The sequence below is a fragment of the Rattus norvegicus genome, chromosome 3 (assembly GCF_021556685.1).
Source record: "Rattus norvegicus strain SHRSP/BbbUtx chromosome 3, alternate assembly SHRSP_T2T, whole genome shotgun sequence".
In the NCBI taxonomy this organism is placed as follows: domain Eukaryota; kingdom Metazoa; phylum Chordata; class Mammalia; order Rodentia; family Muridae; genus Rattus; species Rattus norvegicus.
This window is the reverse complement of record NC_141536.1, coordinates 88789999-88814633: the sequence shown is the minus strand read 5'-3', so window position 1 is coordinate 88814633 and position 24635 is coordinate 88789999. Positions and strand designations below refer to the sequence as shown.

General features: G+C 39.7%; 1 protein-coding gene and 1 non-coding gene across 2 annotated transcripts in view; one reads left to right on the top strand and one right to left on the bottom strand.

Moving 5' to 3' along the window:
- The first annotated feature begins 5609 nt into the window (after window positions 1-5609).
- Rnu6-434 (RNA, U6 small nuclear 434) lies at window positions 5610-5716 on the top strand. Its single transcript, XR_015685196.1, has one exon. It is a non-coding gene; the product is annotated as a U6 spliceosomal RNA (small nuclear RNA).
- Window positions 5717-16091: 10375 nt separating this feature from the next.
- The window catches only part of Apip (APAF1 interacting protein), a 26077-nt gene continuing 17533 nt past the window's right edge, over window positions 16092-24635 (bottom strand). The window contains exons 3-7 of the mRNA NM_001106492.2: window positions 21400-21448; window positions 19859-19976; window positions 19013-19148; window positions 16629-16796; window positions 16092-16271 (exon numbers count right to left, since the gene is read on the bottom strand). Coding sequence (NP_001099962.2) covers window positions 16172-16271; window positions 16629-16796; window positions 19013-19148; window positions 19859-19976; window positions 21400-21448 — 571 coding nt within the window. The 3' untranslated portion in view covers window positions 16092-16171. The remainder of the gene's footprint in view (window positions 16272-16628; window positions 16797-19012; window positions 19149-19858; window positions 19977-21399; window positions 21449-24635) is intronic.

Genomic DNA, 24635 nt, shown 5'->3' with positions numbered 1-24635 from the left:
AAGTGCACAGCATTTGGTTTGCCACATGACCGAGCACTGCATTCATTAGTTAATGTTACATAATAGTTAATTAGGCATAATGTATATTGTCACAGTAGCTATGAAAATGTTTATAACCATGAAAAGTGAGGTCATATTATGAAAGAAGCCATTTCAAAACAAGTCTAGAAAGAAGGGAACTTGAACACCACAGCTGCCTTATAGACAGTGCAGGAAATCTAAAGGCCTCTGAATCTAAGTACTGAATGACGGAGTTAAAACCAAGCCTTGTGCCCCAGGGCTGGGGAGTAGAGATCCCCAGATCCTTGGAGCTTGCTGGCCAGTAGCCCAGCATATTCATTAAATTCCAGGCCTTGTCTCAAAATAAGGTACTTGAGTAAATTCAGGGGACTGTCCTTTGGCATGCACGCACGTGTGCATGTGCGCGCACGCACACACACACACACAGACACACACACACACACACACACACACACACACACACACACGCACACCTGTAAAAGTATGTCCTTTAAATCTCCTCTTTTCTCGCAATCACCACAGTTAATTATATGGCAGCACTCACCAGTTATTTTATCCTACAATAGAATCAATTAGCTCATTTCAGAAAGCATTAATTAATGCCAACACCAGCATTCAATATGTCTCCTAGAAATGTTCCAAAGAGACTCTGTCCCTCTTCCTAAATTCTACAGCCTATTTTGATCGTCTACTTTGCCTCCTATCCACCAAAATCAGAATTAAACTCTTACTTTGAGTTGCCCACTGCCTTGCTGCACAGGAACGGCATGCCTTGCTGCCCTGCAGCTAGCATTCAGAGGCATATCACTATATGCTTCAGGTAGTTTGATAACTGCTGTTCAGCATATGTAGTGGCTCTGGCTCATAAGTGTGATTTGAAATAAATGTCTCCTCTGCTGCTGTTAACCTTTAAAGATTCTATGGCACTAGCATGTCCTTCAAGTGTTCTTCCTACTTAAGAAGCAGATCACTGCCTGTAGTTCTGTTATGAAATAAGATGATGTTATCTTAAAACAAACCCATAATACATCTCACCACATCTTTCTCAACTGTCATTAAGGGACTCAACTTCCTACTACTTTTCCTAGTCCCCAATTTCTTTCATATTCATCACCATTTCACCTTTATTCTTTAGGCACATACCTCTTTTTAAATTCTTTTGTTGTCTTATGAACTTTTATTTCTTGGCATCTTGTTTTTTAGTAAATGTTATCATTTTAAACATGTTTACAATGATCTTAAGTAGAACCACTTCACCCACCTCTCCTTTTTGGCTGGCATTAAGGGTCTTTGTTCATTCATTCCAGTCAATCTTCTATAATCATACTTCTTCAGTTCTTGGGAATTGATATGTACTAGTGGTAAGCTGTTGTTAATGACTGACCAATTCCCCTCCACTTTGTTGCTATCTCCTGAGTATCCTGCTGAGTACCTCTGGCTGCAGGTATAACACAAGACCCAGGCTTACAGATTATAACACACCTCTCTCTGGCCATGGGGATTGTTCTAAATATTAGGTTTCTGACTAGCTCCCTCTGTCCTTCCAGGACTAGAACATCTGACTGTGGCCAAAGAGAACTGAATGGACACATAAAGAGAAGCATAGAAAGAAGGGCCGACATGTGGAAATAGATGATTTGTAGTGTGTTTGTATGTGTGGGGTGACACAAGTGTATGCAGATATACAAGAACTATAGAGGGAAAGCCAGGTGTGGTAGCCACACCTTTAATCCAAGCACCTAGGAGGCAGAGGCAGGCAGATCTCTGTGAGTTTGTGGCCAGCCTAATTAACATAGTGAGATACTGTCTCAAGAAGCAAACAAAAACTGTTGAAAATAGGGAAATAGTTGCTTATTTAATAGCATCCTAGAATTCTAACACTGCTATCAACCATCTGTATGAATATTGTTAAACTATGTATGCACTTTTACTGAAAAGTCTGAGAGAATATGCCTGAACTTTACACAAAGAATGAGAACAGGTAGGTCAACATGAATATGTCTCTACATGCATATTACCTTGAATAATTTAAAAACATCACTAACAAAATACATGCATCATTTGCTGAGAGAGATTTATTTCCTTGGGCTGAGTAAATGCCAGGGAATTTGGAAGCTTAAAACAAGTTCCCAGTTCTGTGGCTTCAGAGTTTCAGACAAATTAACCCTCTAATCCTTTGTAACATGAGGGCTACTAAGAACAAAATATTTTTAAGTAGTCAACCATGAGTGGAGTGGACTCAGGGTTGTGGAAACAGATAGGACCCAGCCTTGAATTACAGAAGTGTGTGTTCTTTGGATGCTAGTGAAGATGACCGGAGAAGTAAAAATGCTTGCTAACCTGTAAGATTTAAGGCAATGATTATTATGGTTATTAATGTATTACATGACTTATGGCTGTTAATAGGAAGACTCATAAAAGTTAAAGACATCTAACAAAGATATCAGATAAGCTCCATTAGGTCAGTCAGATTTTATAACTCTGTTTCTCCAAATTTCTCCCTTTGACTTGTAATATTTTACTGATTTAGTTATAATCCTCCTCCTAATTCTGTTCCAACTAAGGATTAAAGCCTTTTCCAGTCTATTCCATTAACCACAATGGCCAATTATATCATCATACATAGTGACAATATGTTATTTTGTCTACATAAAAGTTAATATGACATGCCTTTTTTTCTAAGCTCAATTCTCTCAGAGTAAAATTGGGAGCAAGTAAGGTTGACATTTCATTTGATTCTTCCTTCTTTAATATTGCTGGAGGGCCAAGAGTCATCCATTCAATATTTACTGGCATCTGATTCTGAATATGATTCTTGGGGAAGGTGAGGTTGGCTTTCCAAGTTCACAGCAATATCATTTCCATCCAGTCTTGGGCAGGAACATTTGATGTTGAGGATGTCTATTGCCATTCTCTTGCCCGTTGTCCAGGGCTATTTCTAGATCACTTACATTAGACCGATGAGCTTACAGATGATCCATCAGAGCTTTGATCTGGACACTTCATTTGACTTGACTTGACTTACATATTGTGTTATCTTAGTCTAGAGTATTTTTATTGATAATGTTTTTAGAAAATAATGCAAGCTTAAATGAGCAAAAATTATATATACATACCACCAGCTTTATACTCATAGCATGAGAAATGAGTATGAACGGAAAAGTTTATGCATAAAGTGATAGGGCCTTTATTACTAAAATAAACATGAAGAAGGGTAAATATGAATAAATATGAAATAGGTATTCAAAAAGTATACATAAAGATAGAGGCAAGATAGCATTATAGTTATATTAAACAGATTAAAATAGTTTCATGCAGATGAATAAAAATGAAAACCCAATGAACCTTCAATAAACCATTCCTGAAGTAGTTAATTTTGGGAACTATTGTGTCTCTAGGGTCAGCATGTTTCTTTGTGAAAACATAAAACATTCTCCTGAGTCCTAAGTCCCTAAGACCTATGATTGGGAGCTGTCTTAGTTAAGGTTTGATAGCTTTAAATAGATGCTATGACCACAGCAACTCTCATATAGGAGAACATTTAACTGGGGCTGGCTTACAGTTTCAGAGGTTTAGTCTATTATTGTCACGGAGAGAAGCATGGTGGCATGCAGGCAGACCCATGGAGAAGGAGCTGAGAGGTCTACACCTGGATCAGCAGGCCTGGTGGTTTGAGCTTCTGAAAGCTCAAAGCCCATTCCCCAGTGACATACTTCCTCCGACAAGGCCATACCTACTCTACAAAGACACACCTCCTAATAGTACCACTCCCTATGGGCCGGCCTGTGGGGGCCACTTCCATTCAACCTCCACAGAAGCCAAATAAGCTTTCAGAGCCTATTTGTGTTTACAGCTTCTAACCATAAAGGATGAAGTAGTCCAGTGGCTATCACCCACACCTGATGCCTGAATTATAGATAGTAAAATGGTGCTAAGCCTGGATTTGGTTGCTTTGATAAATACCTGAGAAGACGGGCATGGTGGCACATATCTTTAATCCCATCATTAAGGAAGCCTCGGAAGGTGGTTCTTCATGAGTTCCAGGCTAACCTGGTTTACACAGTGAGTTCCAGGCCAGGAAGGACTATGTATTTCAAACAAACAAACAAACAAACAAACAAACAAACAGGTATTTACTTGAAAGAGATTGAATAAGAAGGTGAAATGGTTTACTTTGGCCCAAGGTTTCTTCAGTTTCCTTCTGTGTTTGGCTTGTTTTCATCATTGTGGGCCTGATGATGAGGATGAACATCATGGACAGGAGTGGCAGAACAAAGCTTTTCTCCCGCCTGTTGTTGGACAGGAGGCAGAAAAAGACAAACAGGAAGGACCAGGGCAAGATACCCATCAAAGACTTGCTCCAGACGGGCCTCCAATAAAGACTTAACTTGAATGGTCTCACCATTTATCAATAGTTCATTAAATCTTGAGCCCACTAATTTATCAATCTATTGATAAATTCTGGGCTCCATGACCCAATCATTTCCCTAAATCTCTACATCTGAACATTAGCTGCATCACAGACAAAGCCCTTAACACAGGAGCTCCTTTGTGGGGAGACTCCTAATATTTAATTATTGTTTCATTTTAAAGAACTTTGAGGAGAAAGCTAATCATGTCTTGAAGTGTTACCAATATCCTACCAGCCTACTTTGACCAGACCTTTCTTTCTTGAAAGGGAAATATTCGATTAAATTGAACATAAGGCAAATCATTTTTTAAAGATTCAAAACAGTTCAATAAATTAAAGGGCTCTAAAATAATTTGAGAAACACCTGGAAATCTCTTGAGTAAAACATTTGTCTGATTCAATTGGAAAGTGAATAGGTGTACCACAGTTAACTGAATAAAACTTGGGTGGATTCAGGTCTCTCATCAGCTTAGTCTTACTTATAACCAACCTTTGGTATCTTATTTGAAGACGTAGTAGGGAGAAGAGCTCAGGGCCATGGGGAAGAATGCCCATTACTGCCTCAAAGCACTGAACAGTGCCTTGCCAACACTGGGAATCAGTGCTCCTGGGCTATAATTTCATTCAGTTCAAGAATGGGTCCTATTATTTAAGAGAAAAAGGCAAAAGTGGTGAACATTCACCAGTTCTCCAAATGCCAAACCAGATTTACTGGAGATGTGCTGTTGCAAAGTGGTTCCCATGATTTATCTGAATATCAATGACCTTGAGGAGAGCTAGGCTAGGGGTCCCTGGAGAAGAAGCTAATATTTGAAGAGCACACCAAATACCTGACAGGTATTATGCTGAGATGTTTACATATAGTCCTTTGTTTATATTCTGTGTATTTATTTTCTGAGCTTCAATTTAATCTTAAACAGAAGAAATACCTATCTTGAAATATTGTGTTGATCCCACTTAGTAAACCAGTCTAAAAGAATACACTATTCTTATATTAAGTGGGACTTACAGAAAGGAAGGTAAACAAATATTAATTGAACAGCTACCATGAATTAAGCACTATCTTCTTTATCTTGTCCTTAGTCCCACTCTAAAAATATCACAAGTTAAAGTAAGCAGAAGTGACCCAAACTATGTTTCCCCAGTGGAGAGATCACCATCAAGAATTCAGAAAATGGTGCTCGCTTCGGCGGCACATATACTAAAATTGGAACGATACAGAGAAGATTAACACGGCCTCTGCGCAAGGATGACATGCAAATTCGTGAAGCTTTCTGTATTTTTGCCAAGACTGAACCCCCAGTGAACGGGATTGTTGGGGGGAGGGCAGTAATGGGGGGAGGATGGGGAAGGGAACACCCGTATAGAAGGGGAGGGGGAGGGGTTAAGGGGATGTTGGCCTGGAAACCGGGAAGGGGAATAACAATCAAAATGTAAATAAGAAATACCCAATTTAATAAAGATGGAGAAAAAAAGTGAAAAAAAATTCAGAAAATGTGCATCGAGTACTTATGATATGTCAGGCATTTTGTTTTTTTGTTTTGTTTTAGTGACTAAAATAGATTCTACCTCAAAAGGAATTTTAGAGTACATTTCTAGAAAAATGTCTGGAGAAGAAGTGAGATGATGAAATACAGAGAAGGAAAGTCAATGGCGCTGTGGGTAGAGTTAAGACGGTAGCATCAGCGAGCCGAAGGGTGACGCTGAGGAGGGCTAGAGTGTAACTGTCTGGAGTTGAAAGGAGGGGCTGAGGCTAGTGAGAAAACAGTACATGTTCAGCAGAGAGGCACTATTGAGAGCTATTCACTGAAGGACATTGTCTAGGAGAAAGGCATAAAAGAGGGCTATGATTAGGATCAGAAGTCTGACAGGGAAGAAGCCCGACCCAAAGGTAAGTAGGGCAATACAGGCATTTGGAGTTATGGAAGGCTCGAGAAACACCTCCAAGAAGAAACCACCACTAGTAAACTCTATTGAGATGTGAAATACAGATCACTGACTTCAAGTTTTGAGAAAGGTGGTTGCATTCAACAAATATTTAATATCAACTATTTACCAAATATTGCTTGAGAGAGTAAGGATACAGATACATTGAGGAACAAATGTGAAGATTCCGCTTCTGGTTTCTGCCTGCACCCAGAGCTGACTGGGTCCCACAGCTCTCTGTACCCAAATCCATGGGGGACAGAACTGGACTTTCAGAAATGTGGACAATACTGAGAACTCAGGGGAGACCACTACTTCTGCTCACATTCCTGGCCCAAGAGGAACCCATCTAGAGCCCTCTGGACAGAGGAACCTATGAGCAGTCAGGGAGAGAATCCTTACAGTATCTGCCTCTGGCTAGAGCTGGAAGCCAATTTTTAGGAGTGCTGACATACCTGAGAGCAGAGGTAAGACCAACTCTTCTACTCCAAGCGACCCAACTGGAGCCCTCAGGATACACAACCCAGGAACAGTCTGGGATAGGACCCTTCCAGTTTCTGACTGTGCCCAGAGCTGACCTGGTCCCACAGCTCCCTATACACAGATTCTACTGGGAGAAAACAGGTCTCCAGGAATGATGACACACAGGGTTAGAGGAGGGTTAAGCCATTGTCAGAGAAAGCAAGACCAGCTAACACTAGAGGCAACCTGATGGCTAGAGGGAAGCCCAGGAACCAAAGCAACAGAAACCAAGACTACTTGTCCTTATCAAAGCCCAGTTCTCCCACCAAAGCAAATACTGGATATCTAAACACAACAGAAAAGCAAGATTTGGATTTAAAATCATATCTCATGATGATGATAGAGGACTTTAAGAAGGACATAAATAACTCCCTTAAAGAAATACAGGACAAGACAGGTAAACAAGTAGAAGTCCTTAAAGAGGAAACACAAAAATCCCTTAAAGAATTACAGGAAAACACAACCCAACAGGTGAAGGAATTGAACAAAACCAGGCAGGAAATAAAAATGAAGTAGAAACAATAAAGAAATCACAAAGGGAGACAATCCTGGAGATAGAAAAGCTAGGAAAGAGATCAGGACCATAGATGCAAGCATCACCAACAGAATACAAGAGTTAAAGAGAGACTCTCAGGGGCAGAAGATACCATAGAAAACATTGTCACAACCATCAAAGAAAATGTAAAAGGTAAAAATCTCCTAACCCAAAACATTCAGGAACTCCAGGACACAATGAGAAGATCAAACCTAAGGATAATAGGTATAGAAGAAAGTGAAGACTCTCAACTTAAAGGGCCAATAAATATCTTCAACAAAATTATAGAAGAAAACTTCCCTAACCTAAAGAAAGAGACGCCCATAAATGTACAAGAAGCCTACAGAACTCCAAATAAATGGGACCAGGAAAGAAATTCCTCACATCATATAATACTCAAAACACCAAAAGCACAAAACAAGAAAATAATATTAAGCGGGTTGGGGATTTAGCTCAGCGGTAGAGCGCTTGCCTAGCGAGCGCGAGGCCCTGGGTTTGGTCCCCAGCTCCGAAAAAAAAATAATATTAAAAGCAGTAAGGGAAAAAGGTTAAGTAACATATAAAGGCGGACCTATCAGAATTATACCAGACTTCTCACCAGAGACTATGAGTCAGAAGATCCTGGGCAGATGTCATACAGACCCTAAGAAAAAACAAACGCCAGCCCAGGCTACTATATCCAGCAAAACTCTCAATTAACATAGATGGAGAAACCAAGATATTCCATAACAAAACCATCACAATATCTTTCTACAAATCCAGCCCTACAAAGGATAACAGATGCAAGAAAGTAATCGTCTTGCAACAAACCCAAAAGAAGAGAGCCACACAAACATAATTCCACCACTAACAACAAAAATAACAAGAAACAATAATCACTATTCCTTAATACCTCTTAACATCAATGGACTAGATTCCCCAATAAAAAGATAAAGACTAAAAGACTGGATACATAAAGAGGATCCAACATTTTGATGCATAAAAGAAAGACAATTCAGTGACAAAGACAGATGCTACCTCAGAGTAAAAGGCTGGAAAACAATTTTCCAAGCAAATGGTCCCAAGAAACAAGCTGGAGTAGCCATTCTAATATTGAATAAAATCGACTTTCAACCAAAAGTTATCAAAAAAGATAAGGAAGAACACTTCATATTAATCAAAGGAAAAATCCACCAAGATGACCTCTCAATCCTAAATATCTATGGTACAAATACAAGGACGCCTACATTCATAAAAGAAACCTTACTAAAGCTCAAAGCACACGTTGCACCTCACACAATAATAGTAGGAGATTTCAACACCCCACTCTCATCAATGGACAGATCATGGAAACAAAAACTAAACAGAGACACAGAGAAACTAACAAAAGTTATGAACCAAATGGATTTAACATATCTACAGAACACTTCACCCTAAACAAAAGAATGTACCTTCTTCTCAGCACCTCATGGTACCTTCTCCAAAACTGACCATATAATCTGTCACAAAACAGGCCTAAACAGATACAAGAAGCTTGAAATAATCCCATGCATCCAATCAGATTACCAAGGCTAAGACTAGTCTTCGATAACAATAAAAACGACAGAAAGCCCACATACACATGGAAGTTGAACAATGCTCTACTCAATAATAACTGGGCCAAGGAAGAAATAAAGAAAAATATTAAAAAGACTTTCTAGAATTTAATGAAAATGAAGTCACAACATATCCAAACTTGAAGGACACAATGAAAGCCGTGCTTAGAGGAAAACTTACAGCTCTGTTTGCCTCCAAAAAGAAACTGGAGAAAGCATACACTAGCAGCTTGACAGCACACCTAAAAGCTGTAGAACAAAAAGAAGCAAATATACCCAAGAGGAGTAGACGGCAGGAAATAATCAAACTCAGGGCTGAAATTAACCAAGTAGAAACAAACAAACAAACAAACAAACAAACAAACAAACAAACAAAAACTGTACAAAGAATCAACAAAACCAGGAGCTAGTTCTTTGAGAAAATCAACAAGATAGATAAACCCTTAGCCATACTAACCAGAGAGTACAAAGAGTATCCAAATTAACAAAATCAGAAATGAAAACAGAGACATAACAACAGAAACTGAGGAAATTAAAAAAAAATCATCAGATTCTACTACGAAAGTCTATATTCAACAAATCGGGAAAATCTGGAGTAAATGAACAATTTTTTAGACAGATACCAAGTTAAATCATGATCAGATAAACCATCTAAACAGTCCCATAACCCCTAAAGCAATAGAAGCAGTTATTGAAATTCTGCCAACCAAAAAAAAAAAAAAAAAAAAAAAAAAGTCCAGGACCAGATGAGCTTAGTAGAGAATTCTATCAGCCTTTCATAGAAGACCTAATATTAATACTGTCCAAACTATTTCACAAAATAGAAATAGAAGGAACATTACCCAGTTCCTTCTAAGAAGCCACAATTATGCTTATACCTAAACCACACAAAGCCCCAACAAAGAAAGAAAACTTCAGACCAATTTCCCTTATGAATATCGATGCAAAAATACTCAATAAAATTTTCACAAACCGAATCCAAGAACACATCAAAACGATCATCCCTCATGATCAAGTAGGCTTCATCCCAGGGATCCAGGGATGATTCAATACATGGAACTCCATTAACATAATCCACTACATAAAAAAACTCAAAGATAAAAACCACATGATCATCTCATTAGATGCTGAGAAAACATTTGACAAAATTCAACATCCCTTCATGTTAAAAGTCTTGAAAAGATCAGGAACACAAGGCCCATACCTAAACATAGTAAAAGGAATATACAGCAAACCAGTAGCCAACATCAAACTAAATGGAGAGAAACTTGAAGCAATCCTACTAAAAATCAGGGACTAGACAAGGTTGCCCACTCTCTCCCTACCTATTCAATATAGTACTCAAAATCCTAGCCAGAGAAATCAGACAACAAAAGGAGGTCAAAGGATACAAATTGGAAAGGAAGAAGTGAAACTATCACTATTTGCAGATGATATGATAGTTCCACCAGAGAACTACTAAGCCTGTTAAACAACTTCAGCAAAGTGGCTGGGTATAAAATTAACTCAAACAAATCAGTAGCCTTCCTCTATTCAAAGGATAAACAGTATGAGAAAGAAATTTAGGAAACAATACCCTTCACAATAGTCACCAATAATATACAATACCTCTTGGTGTGACTCTAACCAAGCAAGTGAAAGATAAGTATGAACAGAACTTCAAGTCTCTGAAGAAAGAAATTGAAGACCTCAGAAGATGGAAAGACCTCCCATGCTCATGGATTGGCAGGATTAATATTGTAAAAACGGCCATCTTGCCAAAAGCAATCTACAGATTCAATGCAATCCTCATCAAAATTCCAACTCAATTCTTCATAGAGTTAGAAAGAGTAATTTGCAAATTCATTTGGAATAACACAAAACCAAGGATAGCAAAAACTATCCTCAAGTATACAAGAACTTCTGGGGGAATCACCCTCCCAGACCTCAAGCTGTAGTACAGAGCAACAGTGATAAAAACTGTATGGTATTGGCACAGAGACAGACAGGTAGATCAATGGAATAGAATTGAAGACCCGGAAATGAACCCCTATGGTCACTTGATCTTTGACAAAGGAGTTAAAACAATCCAGTGGAAAAAAGATAGCATTTTCAACAAATGGTGCTGGTTCAACTGGAGGTCAGCATGTAGAAGAATGTAAATTGGTCCATTCTTATCACCCTGTACAAAGCTCAAGTTCAAGTGGATCAAGGACCTCCACATCAAACTAGATACACTCAACCTATTAGAAGAAAAAGTAGGGAAGAGCCTGGAACACATGGGCACTGGAGAAAATTTCCCGAACAAAACACCAATGGCTTATGCTCTAAGATCAAGAATCGACAAATGGGACCTCTTAAAATTGCAAAGCTTCTGTAAGGCAAAGAATACTGTCATTAGGACAAAAAGGCAACCAACAGATTGGGAAACCAACCAACAGATTGGGAAAAGATCTTTACTAATCCTATATCTGGTAGAGGGTAATATACAATATATACAAAGAACTCAAGAAGTTGGACTCCAGAGAGTTAAATAACCCTATTAAAAATGTGGTACAGAGCTAAACAAAGACTTCTCAACTGAGGAATATCGAATGGTTGAAAAGTACCTAAAGAAATGTTCAACATCCTTAGTCATCAGGGAAATGCAAAGCAAAACATCCCTGAGATTTAACCTCACACTAGTCAGAATGGCTAAGATCAAAACTCAGGTGACAGCAGATGCTGGCGAGGATGTGGAGAAAGAGGAACACTCCTCCATTGTTGGTGGGATTGCAGACTGGTACAACCATTCTGGAAATCAGTCTGGAGGTTCCTCAGAGAACTGGACATAGTACTTCCTGAGGACCCAGCTGTACCTCTCCTGGGCATATACCCAAAGGATGCTCCAACATATAACAAGGATACATGTTCCGCTATATTCATAGCAGCCATAAGGAAGCTGGAAAGAGTCCAGATACCCTTCAACAGAGGAATGGGCCCAGAAAATCTGGTACATCTACATAATGGAGTACTACTCAGCTATCAAAAACAATGACTTCATGAATTTATATGAAAATAGATAGAACTAGAAAGCATCATCCTGAGTGAGATAACTCAATCACACACAGACACACACAGAGACAGACAGACAGACAGACAGACAGACACACACACACACACACACACACACACACACACACACCCCACATGGTATGCACTCACTGATAAGTGGATATTTGCCCAAAAGCACAAATTACCCAAGATACAATCCACCGACCGCATGAAGCTCAAGAAGAAGGACTGAAGTGCAGCTGCTTCCGTCCTTCTTAGATGGGGGAACAAAAATATTCATAGGAGAAGATATGGAGTCAAAGTTTGGAGCAGAGAATGAAGAAATGGCCTTTCTGAGTCTGCCCCAACGGGGGATCCAGCCTATATACATAGAGCCACCAAATCCAGACAATATTGCTGATGCCAAGAAGTGCATGCTGACAGGAGCCTGATACTGCTGTCTCCTGAGAGGCTCTGCCAGAGCATGACAAATACAGAGGTGAATGCTAGCAACAAACCATTGGACTGAGAATAGGGTCCCCACTGGAGGATTTAGCAAAAGGATTGAAGGAATTGAAGGGGCTTGCAACCCCATAAGAATAACAATACCAACCAACCAGAGCTTCTAGGGACTAAACCACTACCCAAAGAGTACACATGGACAGACCCATGGCTCCAACTGCATATGTAGCAGAAGATGGCCTAGTTGGGCACCAATGGGAGAAGAAGCCCTTGGTCCTGCCAAGGCTAGACCCCTATTGTAGGGGAATATCATGGCAGGGGTCAGGAAGGGGTGGGTCGTTGGGCAGGGCAAACATCCTCATAGAAGGGGGGGAGGGGCATAGGATAAGGGTTTATGGGCAGGAAAGTGGGAAAGAGGATAACATTTGAAATGTAAATAAAAAATATCCAATAAAAAAAAGAAAAAGAAAAATGAATGAAAGGGAAATAGCTATGTAAAATCTCTTTGGAAAATGTAAAATTTTTTCTTATGACAAAAATGGTTTTAAACAACTTTTACAGATTTGCTGAATAGGTAAGCATCTGCAGTCTTCAGTGCATTGGGAACTTAGAGAGAACGTTTTATATTTATTTTTTTTTATCATTTAAGTATTTGTTTGACTCAGTAGAGATATTTGTTAAATATGACATGGTTCATACAAACAGTTTTGGGAGAAGCAAACTAATGAGAAATATTTTAATATTCACCACAAAATGAAGTTCCTTAAAGCAATTTTATAATACTGAACTCTTCACTGAAATAAATTTTAGATATAAAATAGGCTTTGCATAGAAACATGAATACAGTGAACAAAAGATATAATGATTTCATAAGAATATAAAGACCACAGTTTACAAATATTTCAATCTAGAACAATTATTATTATGTCACTAAACTTTATTAAAGATGATAAATGTCAATTAATAATCAAATCCTGCTGTGAAGCAACTTGAGCCTGGAAATCTAATTGTGCATATCCGATCTGGGTATTTCCTTGTGATTACCCAGGTAATTACTCTCCTCATTTATTTCACATTGCCATTTCTGAGGAATTGCTTCCTTTTCTATAAGAAGTCAGTTTCACAGAAACAGTCCATGTAAATAGTAAACACCTGACTTGATACTGTTCCCCTAAGTAAATACAGCACATTGTACATAAAATTCCATGTAGTCTCTCAGTGTGTTAGAAGATGAATATCACAACATCAGTGTACATGTGAATTAAAATCACTTTTCTAATAGTTCAATCATCATGACCCAACCATACAGCCTCTGATTCCCTGACTTCATCAACTTCAAATTTTATACTAGTTAAGTCTATTAAACAGTACTGGTAAGGCATCTCAGTAGGTAAAACTGTTTGCTGACAAGGCTATGACGGTCCTTCCAGTTGAGTGATATGGACAAAGGTCCAGCCAAACTCTCAAGCCTGGGAAAGAAAAGGGATTGGGCAATGAGAGCAAACTTTTCTCTTGAAAAAGTCTGAAGCAAAGAGCAGAGGAAAGGGCAGTACCCCAAGTTCAGGGGTTCTGAGATATCCATCAGCTCCAATGGCCAGCTTAAGCCCTGAAGTGAAGAATTAGTAGGAAGACCAAACTGATGATGCAGGAGACAGGAAATCGTTCAGTGATGACCTTGAACATGTCTGTAGGAGATGTGGTCCAAGGGGTCAGCAGGGCCATCAATCTGCAGAGGCAGAAAGCCCATGCCAGTTCTCTCTTGATGGTGTCTATTCGTTTCAGTGAAGTAGCAGTCAAGGTCGTTAGCATAGAGTATGTAGGTAAATGTTTGAAGTTTGAGAAGAAACAGCTATCTGGAAGGGGGTGTGGTGAATGAATGGGGACAATCAAGTTCTGCAGCGGCATCTGAGGCTCACAGCAGTGTTTCTTTTGCCCTGCTAAGATGCACACACACAGAGCATGGCTGGAACTATTAGTAAAAGTTTGTGTTTTGATGTTCAGGGGATTCTTCATCCCACATCCAGGCCCAGTGATGAGAGGAAGCAGAAAGGAGCATCACTTCAACTTTAAGGGGAAGTCTTCAGGAAGAGACTGGTTTTATTTAAGGCATGGAAAGAAGAACAGCATTCTAAGGGTGAGCACACAGGGGGCTCTGTTGGTTAGAGCTATTCCAATAGTGTGGTGGAAGCTGACTGATCCAAGTGGGAGAAAACAAGCTGAACAGTGGATAGGTGTTAGAGCTGGCTGAAGGCTGAAGGCAAGGGAGCACATGTCTGCATATGGTGCATGTGTTTTAAGAATCCTGGCAAAGGCAAAGGCAAAGGCCTTGGGAAGGTCAGAGGACAACAAGTCCAAGGTGCAGTGGAAAGATGAGAACACCCAGTAGAAGGAAGTGAAAAAGATGGCTATAGCCTGAGGCTGGCTGGCCTGTAGTGGGACTGTCAGATAGTTCTCTCTGGGATGTCTACTTGCTCTCTCCAGGAGTGAGGGGAGAGTTGGTAATGCTGGAAATCAGATGAATGAGAAGAGTGAGGGAACAGTATGAGGTTGGAACAACACATTTACTAGATACTTGGAATGTCCTGTTTGTCAGTACCTAGTGCTCACCAGAGCTATGTGCTCATAGGTCTGAGATGACATCTCAACATAGTTGTTAATGTGTCTTCATCAAGCCTTCTTACTTGGGTGCAGGTGCCAAGTAGGCAGCTTAACCAAGACGAAGGTCTTCCCAGGTGAATGTGACTGAGGTCAGGGGTTAAGATGCTCCCTGTGAATCTTTTTTTCATGAAGCAAGGATTTAAAGAAAGAATGGGTAGAGACAGGGTCTGGAAGTCCAGGTAAGGTGAGGGAATGGATGAAGGAAATAATCCGGAAGCTGGTGACCTGACAGGTTGGATAATGGTGGCGATCATCTTCTCTCATAAGAAGCAGGATGGGGTGTGCAGTTCAGCAGTAGAATATTTGGCTACTCCACTGGAAACCCTGCACTGGGTATCATTCAATTTGAATCTTATAACTGAGAGCAATGTACAGTAAGTGCCCTATATCATGTTGAGTGCTGAGATATAGGGATATTTGCAATATACAATGAGGTATCTCGGGGATGGGAACCAAGGATAAACATAGACTTCATTTGTTACTCAGACAACTTAGACTGGAGGGAATTTCACACAATGCTCTTAATATTTTTGATGATGGGTACTCACTAAGCCTGTGTAGAAGAAGTACTACAGTATATAAGGGAAATCAATACAATTATCTTTACATCAAGTAAGAAGGACACACTAATTTTAAATAGTTCATGTATATTTTATGCATCAACTTAAAATAAAATGGTTATCCCATAAATAAGTGGAAAATTTCAAGGAAATTCTATGATTACCAGTGCTTTAAAGATAAAAAAGAATTCTCTGAGAATGCACACAAAAGGAATTAACTTGAAGGCAAACATTTCTCTTATAATCTTTAAAATGAGAAAACACTAAATAAAATACGTTCTTATTCCCCCCTCCCTGTCCCCTAAAACTGTAAGAATTTAAAGTCACAGGAGATTATCTGGTAGTATTCAGTATAAGAGACCATTGGTAGTATTCTGTGACAAATTAGTGACATCAAGAGAATTTCCAACTCATTTAAAAGTAGCAGAGTTTTATTTAAGGCGTAATTGAGTTTGTTTTATTTTTGGAGATTCTTAGGCGTCCACTTGGCTTATACGATTCCATGTTCTCCAACTGGGAACTGCGTTGGATCCAGCCCCATCTTCTTCATGGAGACAGCAATGTCAAACAGGTAATCATAACACTCACACCTGTAGAAGAAAGAGCAAAAGGCCTGCACGTGTGTGTCTGGACAGAGCTCTTTTGATCCCCATATCTCCCTATGTGAGCTCTGCTCTGCTCTTCCTACATTTTTCTCTTATCTTATACCAAAGGTTTTCTGTTTTGACCCCAACAATTTCCTAACTGAAAGCTGATTCAGTCACTACTCCCCAATGATTCAACAGAGTGAAAATCAGCTCTCCACAAGTAACATAGATTACTGAAGTTGAAACATGTTGACCAACAATATGTAAAAGACTCATATTTCATTCTAAATCCTAAACCCGTTGAGTTCTTTCCACATTCTGAGTGTGATTTGTACCAAATATCCTCAGATTCGGTCTTACATGGTTTTTGCTTTCTCCCATGTTTCTCCCCACACGTACACCCCGTGACGCCTGACTAGAACTGCACAGGAGTCTGGGTATTCATTCATGGCACGAGCCATCCGTTCTTTGAGGTCCTTCTCTTCAGGAGTGTTCTCAATAATGGGTACCACTAATATATCATCGTATCTGTAAGACAGAACAAGACATTTTCCCCCATTAAAGTATCAATAATCGATTTCTGATTTTTCCCGTCAGTAACCAGTCAGAAACTCTTTATCTCTAAATAGCACTCCGATTTCTCCAACTTCAAAACAAGATGTGGCAAGAGTCTTGTATATCTTGTATAAACATTTATACCAAAAGACACCTTTGGAATTTGGCAGGCAGCCCTAAGTTTAGATGGCAGGAACTTGTACAGTATACCAGAACCTAACAAAGAAATCAAGATCATACAAGTATTTCCTTGAAGCAAAGATAATCATAACATTTTAAACATGAGATAGGAGATGATATACCTCACACACAGAAGTGCAGAAAGGAAGAGACATTGAACTATATATTAACAATAGGAACATTTCCCAGCAGTATAAAAAGAAATCATTATATTTCATCTCGGCAGAATCCTAAAATGTCTTGACAGGCAAACCAATCAATAGAGGTGTGGTTTGTGGCACCAGATTAGAAAGACCCTTCTAGCAACAATTACCAAGGTTACGATAATCCTTTCAAAATAATCTCAAATCTGCTGTATTAGAACTTTCTACCTTTTTCCTCAATAAATACATGAAATAAAGTCAGAATATAACAAAGTTCAAGCAAGCAACTTTGCTATAAATAATCTAAGCCTTTTCTTGAGTTCCCTTGTAACCAATGACAACTCAGACAACTGTTCATTTAATCATGGATTTCTTTCAGGCTGCCTTCTCATCGAACAGTGAGTAAACTTAATAAGCATTCAAAGTGTTATCAGAAATGACCACTTTCAGGCTGGCATAGACTAGGGAGCTGTTGTGTGATTAATAATTTGGGCAACCATTATCATGGTAGTATAGACTTGCCCATGACTCCATTGTAGTTCAGACAGAAGTAATTATACAATATTCATTGTATAATTGGAAGGAGAGAATTGCTGGCCTCAGATCTTTCCTGAAACTACCCAGAAGACTGGCAGACTTGTATTTTCCCATAGCATATACCACACAGTCAGAAATATTTCCAGGCACAAAATAATTTCAAAGCACAGTGAGACCAGAAAATAATTCAAGCCCATCCCTCACTTTACCAAGAGGATATCGATCCTCACAAGTTAAATACATGTGAAACAGAGCCACACAAGTCCTTTGACTGGCCCTTAGTATCCTTTGCACTCTAGCAGAGCACAGTGTTTCCAACGTGGACAGCAGCTACATTAACGCATGCTTACCTCACTTGGTAACAGGAAGTGTTTAATGCTGACTTTGTTTTGCTTGGCTCTGCTGCTGAGGACTGAACCCTGGGCCTTGTGAGTCCTCAGCTCGTACACCACTGCTTTAACTTTTACCTTTTCTACATAATTTTCAGAGTGTCAAGGATGGCTTTAGGCACACAATAAATAGTCAAGGAAATCAAATCAAATGAATTTCCCAGCACACTGGTTTGAACAAGTCCAACCTGTTCCCTGTAGTCACAGTAAGACATATCACCTTCTTTACTTTAGTAACAGGGAGGACTCTCCTCTGAAGGGGAGAGGGAACAGGGTCTGTAGGAAATTAAGAAGAGTGAAGGTTCAGAAGAATGCTACCAACCAACAGCATGGCTCGACTTGTACCTGGGTTCCGGGAACCTGCTTCTTCAAGCCCCTCCAGTCTAGATTAATATATGGTGACTACATTTTTGTAGACTGGTAGATTTATTTAAATTTAGAAAGTCATTGTTCTACAATTTTATGTTGGTTACATCACAAATTTTGAAATATAGTCATTTAATTAAAATGAACAGAAAGTTATTTTCTTTCTTTTCTTTTTTTTTTAATGACTAGGAGCATATTCCAGAACTACATTAAGTCAATATGAACTCTAATGGTGGTCCCAGTTCAAGCTTCCTGAAGATAAAGTGGAGGTGAGGAGATCTTGCTTTCTTTTTCGGAGCTGAAACAGGCTGCCCCACCCGTTTTGACAGACATTTCAGACCAGACTTTTGTTCACATTAATAGAGCAAACGCTCCACAATTCATGTTGCTAATAATTCTCCAAGGGTGGGGAAGGGAGGAGGAGTCTGTCACTGAGAATGCGTGTGGACATAAAGTGCTCAGTATTACTGAACACAGATCCCACTGCACCTCATTAGAAGCATAAGAGGATCATGGTCTGACTTATCAAAGAGAAGGAGAAACACATGCCAAATAATTTAATAAGAAAGTATACCTGTAATACCCTCCAGAGGTACATTTCCTTATTCCTTTGATCATCTCTTGATGTGTAATTTTAAACTCCTGTCCTGGAAACAGAAGGGTAGCCATCACAGCAGCTTTAGAGTGGGTATGAATCACTGCGCCTGCTCCTGCAGGATGAAGGGGCAGATGCTCAGTGGAGAGAACTTCGGTCTTAAGAGAAAAATCAACATATATTCCGATGCAGCTCTATGTACGCGTGTTTGGTTATGGACTTAACTTTTTCCACCTTAGGAACTGGTAGTGGGTAAGACGGTCTCCCAGTTAGTTTCTGTTGCTATGATAAAATGCTGACCAAAGCCAACATAGGAGAGGAAAGGGTTTACTTGGCTCATATGTCCTGGGCCACTGAGCGAAGTCAGAGCAGGAACTCAAGGCAGGAACCTGGAGGTTAGAACCAAAGCAAAGGCCATAGAAGAATGCTGCTGACTGCCTGGCCCTCATGGCCTGCTTCCTTTTACAATCGGGGACTACCTGCCCAGGAAAGGCAACACCCACAGTGGGCTGGGATCTTCACATCAGTCACTGATCACAAAAATGTCCCCACAGACCTGCCTACAGGCCAGGCTGACTGCAGCAATTCCTCCACTAAAGTTCCACTTTCCAGACGATTCTAGCTTGTGTCAAGCAGACAAGAACTAACTAGTAGGGAAGTGGCATAACACTGGACCCTCTTCACAGGCTGATGAGAGAGTGAGACGGGTTGAAACATTTCAAGTTCTTGCACACAATGGCTACTCGGGAGCTGTTGACTGAAGTCATAGTTACTTTGATTTAGGGAGGCCGACTCTGTTCTTTATACCGATTCCTTTCTGCATACCTCTCATGGTGTAAGCGTTCATGAAAAGAGGCGTACACTGGCTTTTCTTAAGATTCTTAGATGCTGGAGGCCCACTTATGTCCTGCTCATTGATGTCACAAACAAACATGTCTTCTGGCTATTTACAGCGAGAGAAAAAGAAAAGAAGGGATTTGTCTGTTTGCTTTTTAAAAAAGAACAATGCTTAACATGTCTCTCCTGTGTATATTTATATATGCATATGCAAATGTGCTTAACATTCAAATTAAATGTTCATGTTTGTTTTCTACAACTTTAGTACTGGGAAAACGTTTTTTAAAAGTTTTATGCTGTGGCCAGAGTGATGGCTCAGTGGTTAAGAGTACTGACGGCCCTTTCAATGGACCTAGATGCTGTTTTTGGCACCCACACTGGACTTTCAACCATCTAACTCCAGTCCCAGCAGGCCAGATGCCCCTTTCTGGTCTACATGGGAATTGCACACACACAGTGTGCACAGATATACATGCAGGAAAAAACACTGATACACGCAAACCAATAAAATGAAAAATAAAGTTTTATACCATCAAAAACTTGAGTGTTAAAAATCATTTATTTTAGATTTTGAAGGATAAAACCAGATGTAAAAACCATTAGATAATGAATGATATTGCTGATAGTTCGGGGGCTTAGGTCTGGTGTTTCGCAACTATTTTTCAGAAAAAGCATATGAAGAAATCAACATTTGCAGGTGGGTGTCAGAATTTTCTTATCCCCTGAGAAACTTGGTAATGACATTATTCTTCAAGTATTCAGGAATGTGTTAATCCAGCTTTCTAGAGTGATGTCTGCATATTTCTGATTTGAACTTTCAAACCCCAGGGCTTATCACAGACCATAGTATAAACTTTCATTAAGAGAGAAACTCTTCTTTTTTCTTGCTTTAAATCAATGTTTTATGTATTTGGTTTGATTTGAAGGGTATTATTATTCTAGCATTGATATTGAATGCCAGTTTTTAAAAATGAAACAAAATTTCCTCTCTTTAAATTGGAATAGCTTTGCCACTGAAAATATGAACCAGTTAGTGTGACCCGAGCCCCTCAGTGGCCTCACTAGTCTGATAAAGGTGGGATGACACAGTGTTTGCATGCATGTGTGTATGCATACCCCATGAATTCCTGCTCCCCCGAGAGGTCAGAAGAGTGGCTTTAGATCCCCTGAAACTAGAGTCACAGGTAGTTGTGAGCCACTGCACAGGTGCTGTGAGCCAAACCCGGGTCTTCTGCAAGAGCAGAGGTTATGAGCCAGTGCTCCTAACCAGTAAGCAACTTCTCCAGCTCTGAAGGAGATTTTAAAATACACTCTGGTTATGTGGAACATACTGGCCACTTTACAAAAAAAAAGTCATAATTACTTAACAAATATTTAATAGTTATTTAGCAAATGTTTGTTGATTAGTTGTTTAAATGATCACAACAGAGCTACCCTTCCAAAGTAACACGACCTTTTAGAAGCAATTCTGCTTCATGGAGCAGCGGTTAAGGAGAGGGGGAGGGCTTACGAAAGATCCTTTAGCATACCTGAATGCGCTCCTTTTGCACGCCTGAGGGAGCAATGTAGATTTCATTGCTGGTAACAGAAATATAGAAATTGGTTTTTGTTTAGCTAAACTTTTGGTTTTGCACAAATAAAGTGTAGCCTTGCAGTCTAACCATTAATGTTCTTTATACACCCATGGTTGCTTGGTTGAGTGAAGGAGCTAGGTGCACAGAGTGAGTCCAAGACACTATAAACACTGGAAGCCAGAGCAAACCTGTGTTACCTACTTCTGTTCTTCCTGCTTTCACATATGTGTGTTTCTTTTCATGGCAGGCGCACACACCACCACCACCACCACCACCACCACCACAACAACATAAGGAGACAACTATCTAGTGGAAAGATAGATAAATCTGAATATGTAGTATTTAGCACTTTTTGGCATGGACGAACAGAATGTCAGTATCCTATGCAAAATATATTAACTCTGAAATTCAATTAGGCAAAATATATGTCTGATTAAGAACATTTCTGCATTGCAAAGAATGAGGTTTAAATTTTTTGCTTGAAGTCATGAAGTGCAGAGCCATCTGCTGGACAGTTTGCTAAATTACAGCATTAACACTGGGTAACTTTGTAGAAGCCTTTCCTATGACAAGCTTGTAAATCTTGGAGATTATTTGACAGTGAGAAATGCAGAAAGGGTATTGAATGAAGTTGCATATGCCAATAATCACAGCACTTAGGAGGCTGAGCAAGGAAGATCATGAGTTCAAGACTAGCTCGGGATATACAGTGAACAAATATCTGAAACAAAAAGCACGTGTACACACACAAATGCACACACACACACACACACACGAATGCACACACACATATGCACACACACACATGAATGCACACACACACAAATGCATACACACACAAATGCATACACACACACAAATGCATACACACACACAAATGCATACACACACACAAATGCATACACACACAAATGCACACACACACAAATGTACACACATACACCAACAACCTATACCAGAAGATAGACAGAGAGAGAGAGAGAGAGAGAGAGAGAGAGAGAGAGAGAGTGAGGAGGGAAGAAATGGCTTTTGTTATGGGTGTTAGATCTATCCTCTGCACCATTTTCCACAAAGTCCTCTATGGTGCTTTCAAATCTGACTGGCAACATCTTTTCCAATTGCCCCTCATTTTCTCCACTCACAGAACGGTCCTCTGGCTCACATCAGTTTCAGTTGTCAGACCATATACATGAGCTGCCACAGAATGGAAACCATGGAGCCTGAGCACGGGACACGAGCTTCTGCCGTGGAGGCAGAGAGGCACAGTGGGCAGGAACCGCAGGCTCCCTAGTGAAGACGAGGATGGTCTATATGGAGACTTGGGGCTGACAGGCACGTGGGTGAAATGAGTTTCAGTCTAGACAGCAGAGGCCTGACAGGCCAGCAGAATCGGGGAGCTCATGTGTGCATTAGGTTCCTGAAGCAGCCGAAGCACTCAATCTCTGCTGCCAGAGGCAACAGTGTGGCAGCTCCCCCTCTGGAGCCACAGTAAGGGCAGGGACCACACTCCCCGGCCCTAGAGATCAGCTCGCCAGACCTGTGGACACGGAGACGTTCTAGCTGTGCTAAATCTGTCTGTATTGTTGTCTTTGTAAATGGGAATTCATTTAGACTTCGATCAACTCTGAGTAATTCTAGGCCGAACTAAGTAAATTTTTGACATGTCAGTACCAATGCAAAAGGAGAAATACGGAAAGAATAAAAATGGCAGCTTTTGCTTTAGGGGGTAACATATGCTTGGTTTTATAAGCCACAAATAAAACAAAATTTGAGGTTCCAGAGAATGAGCTCTGGAGTTTTCTTCTGTATACTCTCCCCGCTCTCTCATTCTCAACAAGAAAACAACAACAATAAAAAAACAAAAAACCAACCAACAAAAACAGGAGTCCATACTACATCTGTGTCCAGGTGTGTCTGTTTTTATTCATTAAGATCACTGAAATATTGCACCTACATAGCTCATCTGCAATATGTGCTAATCAAATATGATTCTAACAGCATGTAACCCGCTTAGTGTGGCTGGCACACATTGAGGAAAACAGGAAATGCTAAATCTAAACGTTACAGACCAAGTCAAAAGACACCGGCTGCTGAGTGTCGAGTGTCGTGGACTTACTTTGATGACTCCTATGCCTGTGCTCAGTTTCAATCCCTATGTGTATCTTTGCTGTCAAGCACACACACACACACACACACACACACACACACACACACACACACACTAGTCAGGTAAGCTGAAGTGGTATTATCAGCCAAACTTTGAAACCTCCCAGCATTTCTATATTACTAAAGAATCTACTGTTTGTTAACCTGTCAGTATTTCTTTATTCCCAAAGAATTTACTGTTTGTATGATTCTAATACAATAACGACTACATTTAACATGTCTTTTCAACTTTATTTGCACCAAAAGTCTGACAGAAAAGACAAAACCATCACCAGAAACATGAATATGAGTGGGTGAATAAAGTCACTTAAATATTAGGGATAAGATTCAAGGCCTTATTAAAAATGGCCATTTTAGTCTGTAAAGAAAACAAAGTCAAAGAAAGCCTTACAATTCTGATTCTTCCCACTTGTGGCCCCTAGGGGGCGCTCCTTGCCTATTAAAAATATCAAAAAAAAAAAAAAAACCCTACATATGATGCAACTTTCCTATAAATTGATTGTAGTGCTATAAAATTCATTACATATTAAGAGATGTGCCAATAAATGGTTTATGCTGGCCACACATAATCAGTTTGTAGAACGGTAAAGTTCTTCTAGAAAGAAGTCCTGTACAATTTCTTGCTTTAAAAAATTCTCTTGAGTTTGCATTCTACTCTTTTTAACTTTGCTGTATACATTTTTTAAAAAGCCAGAAATGAGTATTTTAGCTCAGTTTGGTAGGAGCTCTATTATATACAAAGCCATTTTCTGCACTTGCAAATAAACAGTAGTTAACTAAAGGCAGCATTTAGAAATAAATCATACATCAGGGAAATTAAATTACAGGCACTTGATTTCCTAAATAGGAACAAATTATGATAGTTTCAGGTATATTGTGCATAAGAAAACTTGAAAGTTTAGGCAAAACAATCTGAACTTTTGCACAAAGCTGAAGTGACACGTTAGCCATTAGGTGCATGGGGCACAGGAAGGGGAAGGTGCGGGGGGAGAGACACACATGGACATGCAGGCCATTGGGGAACA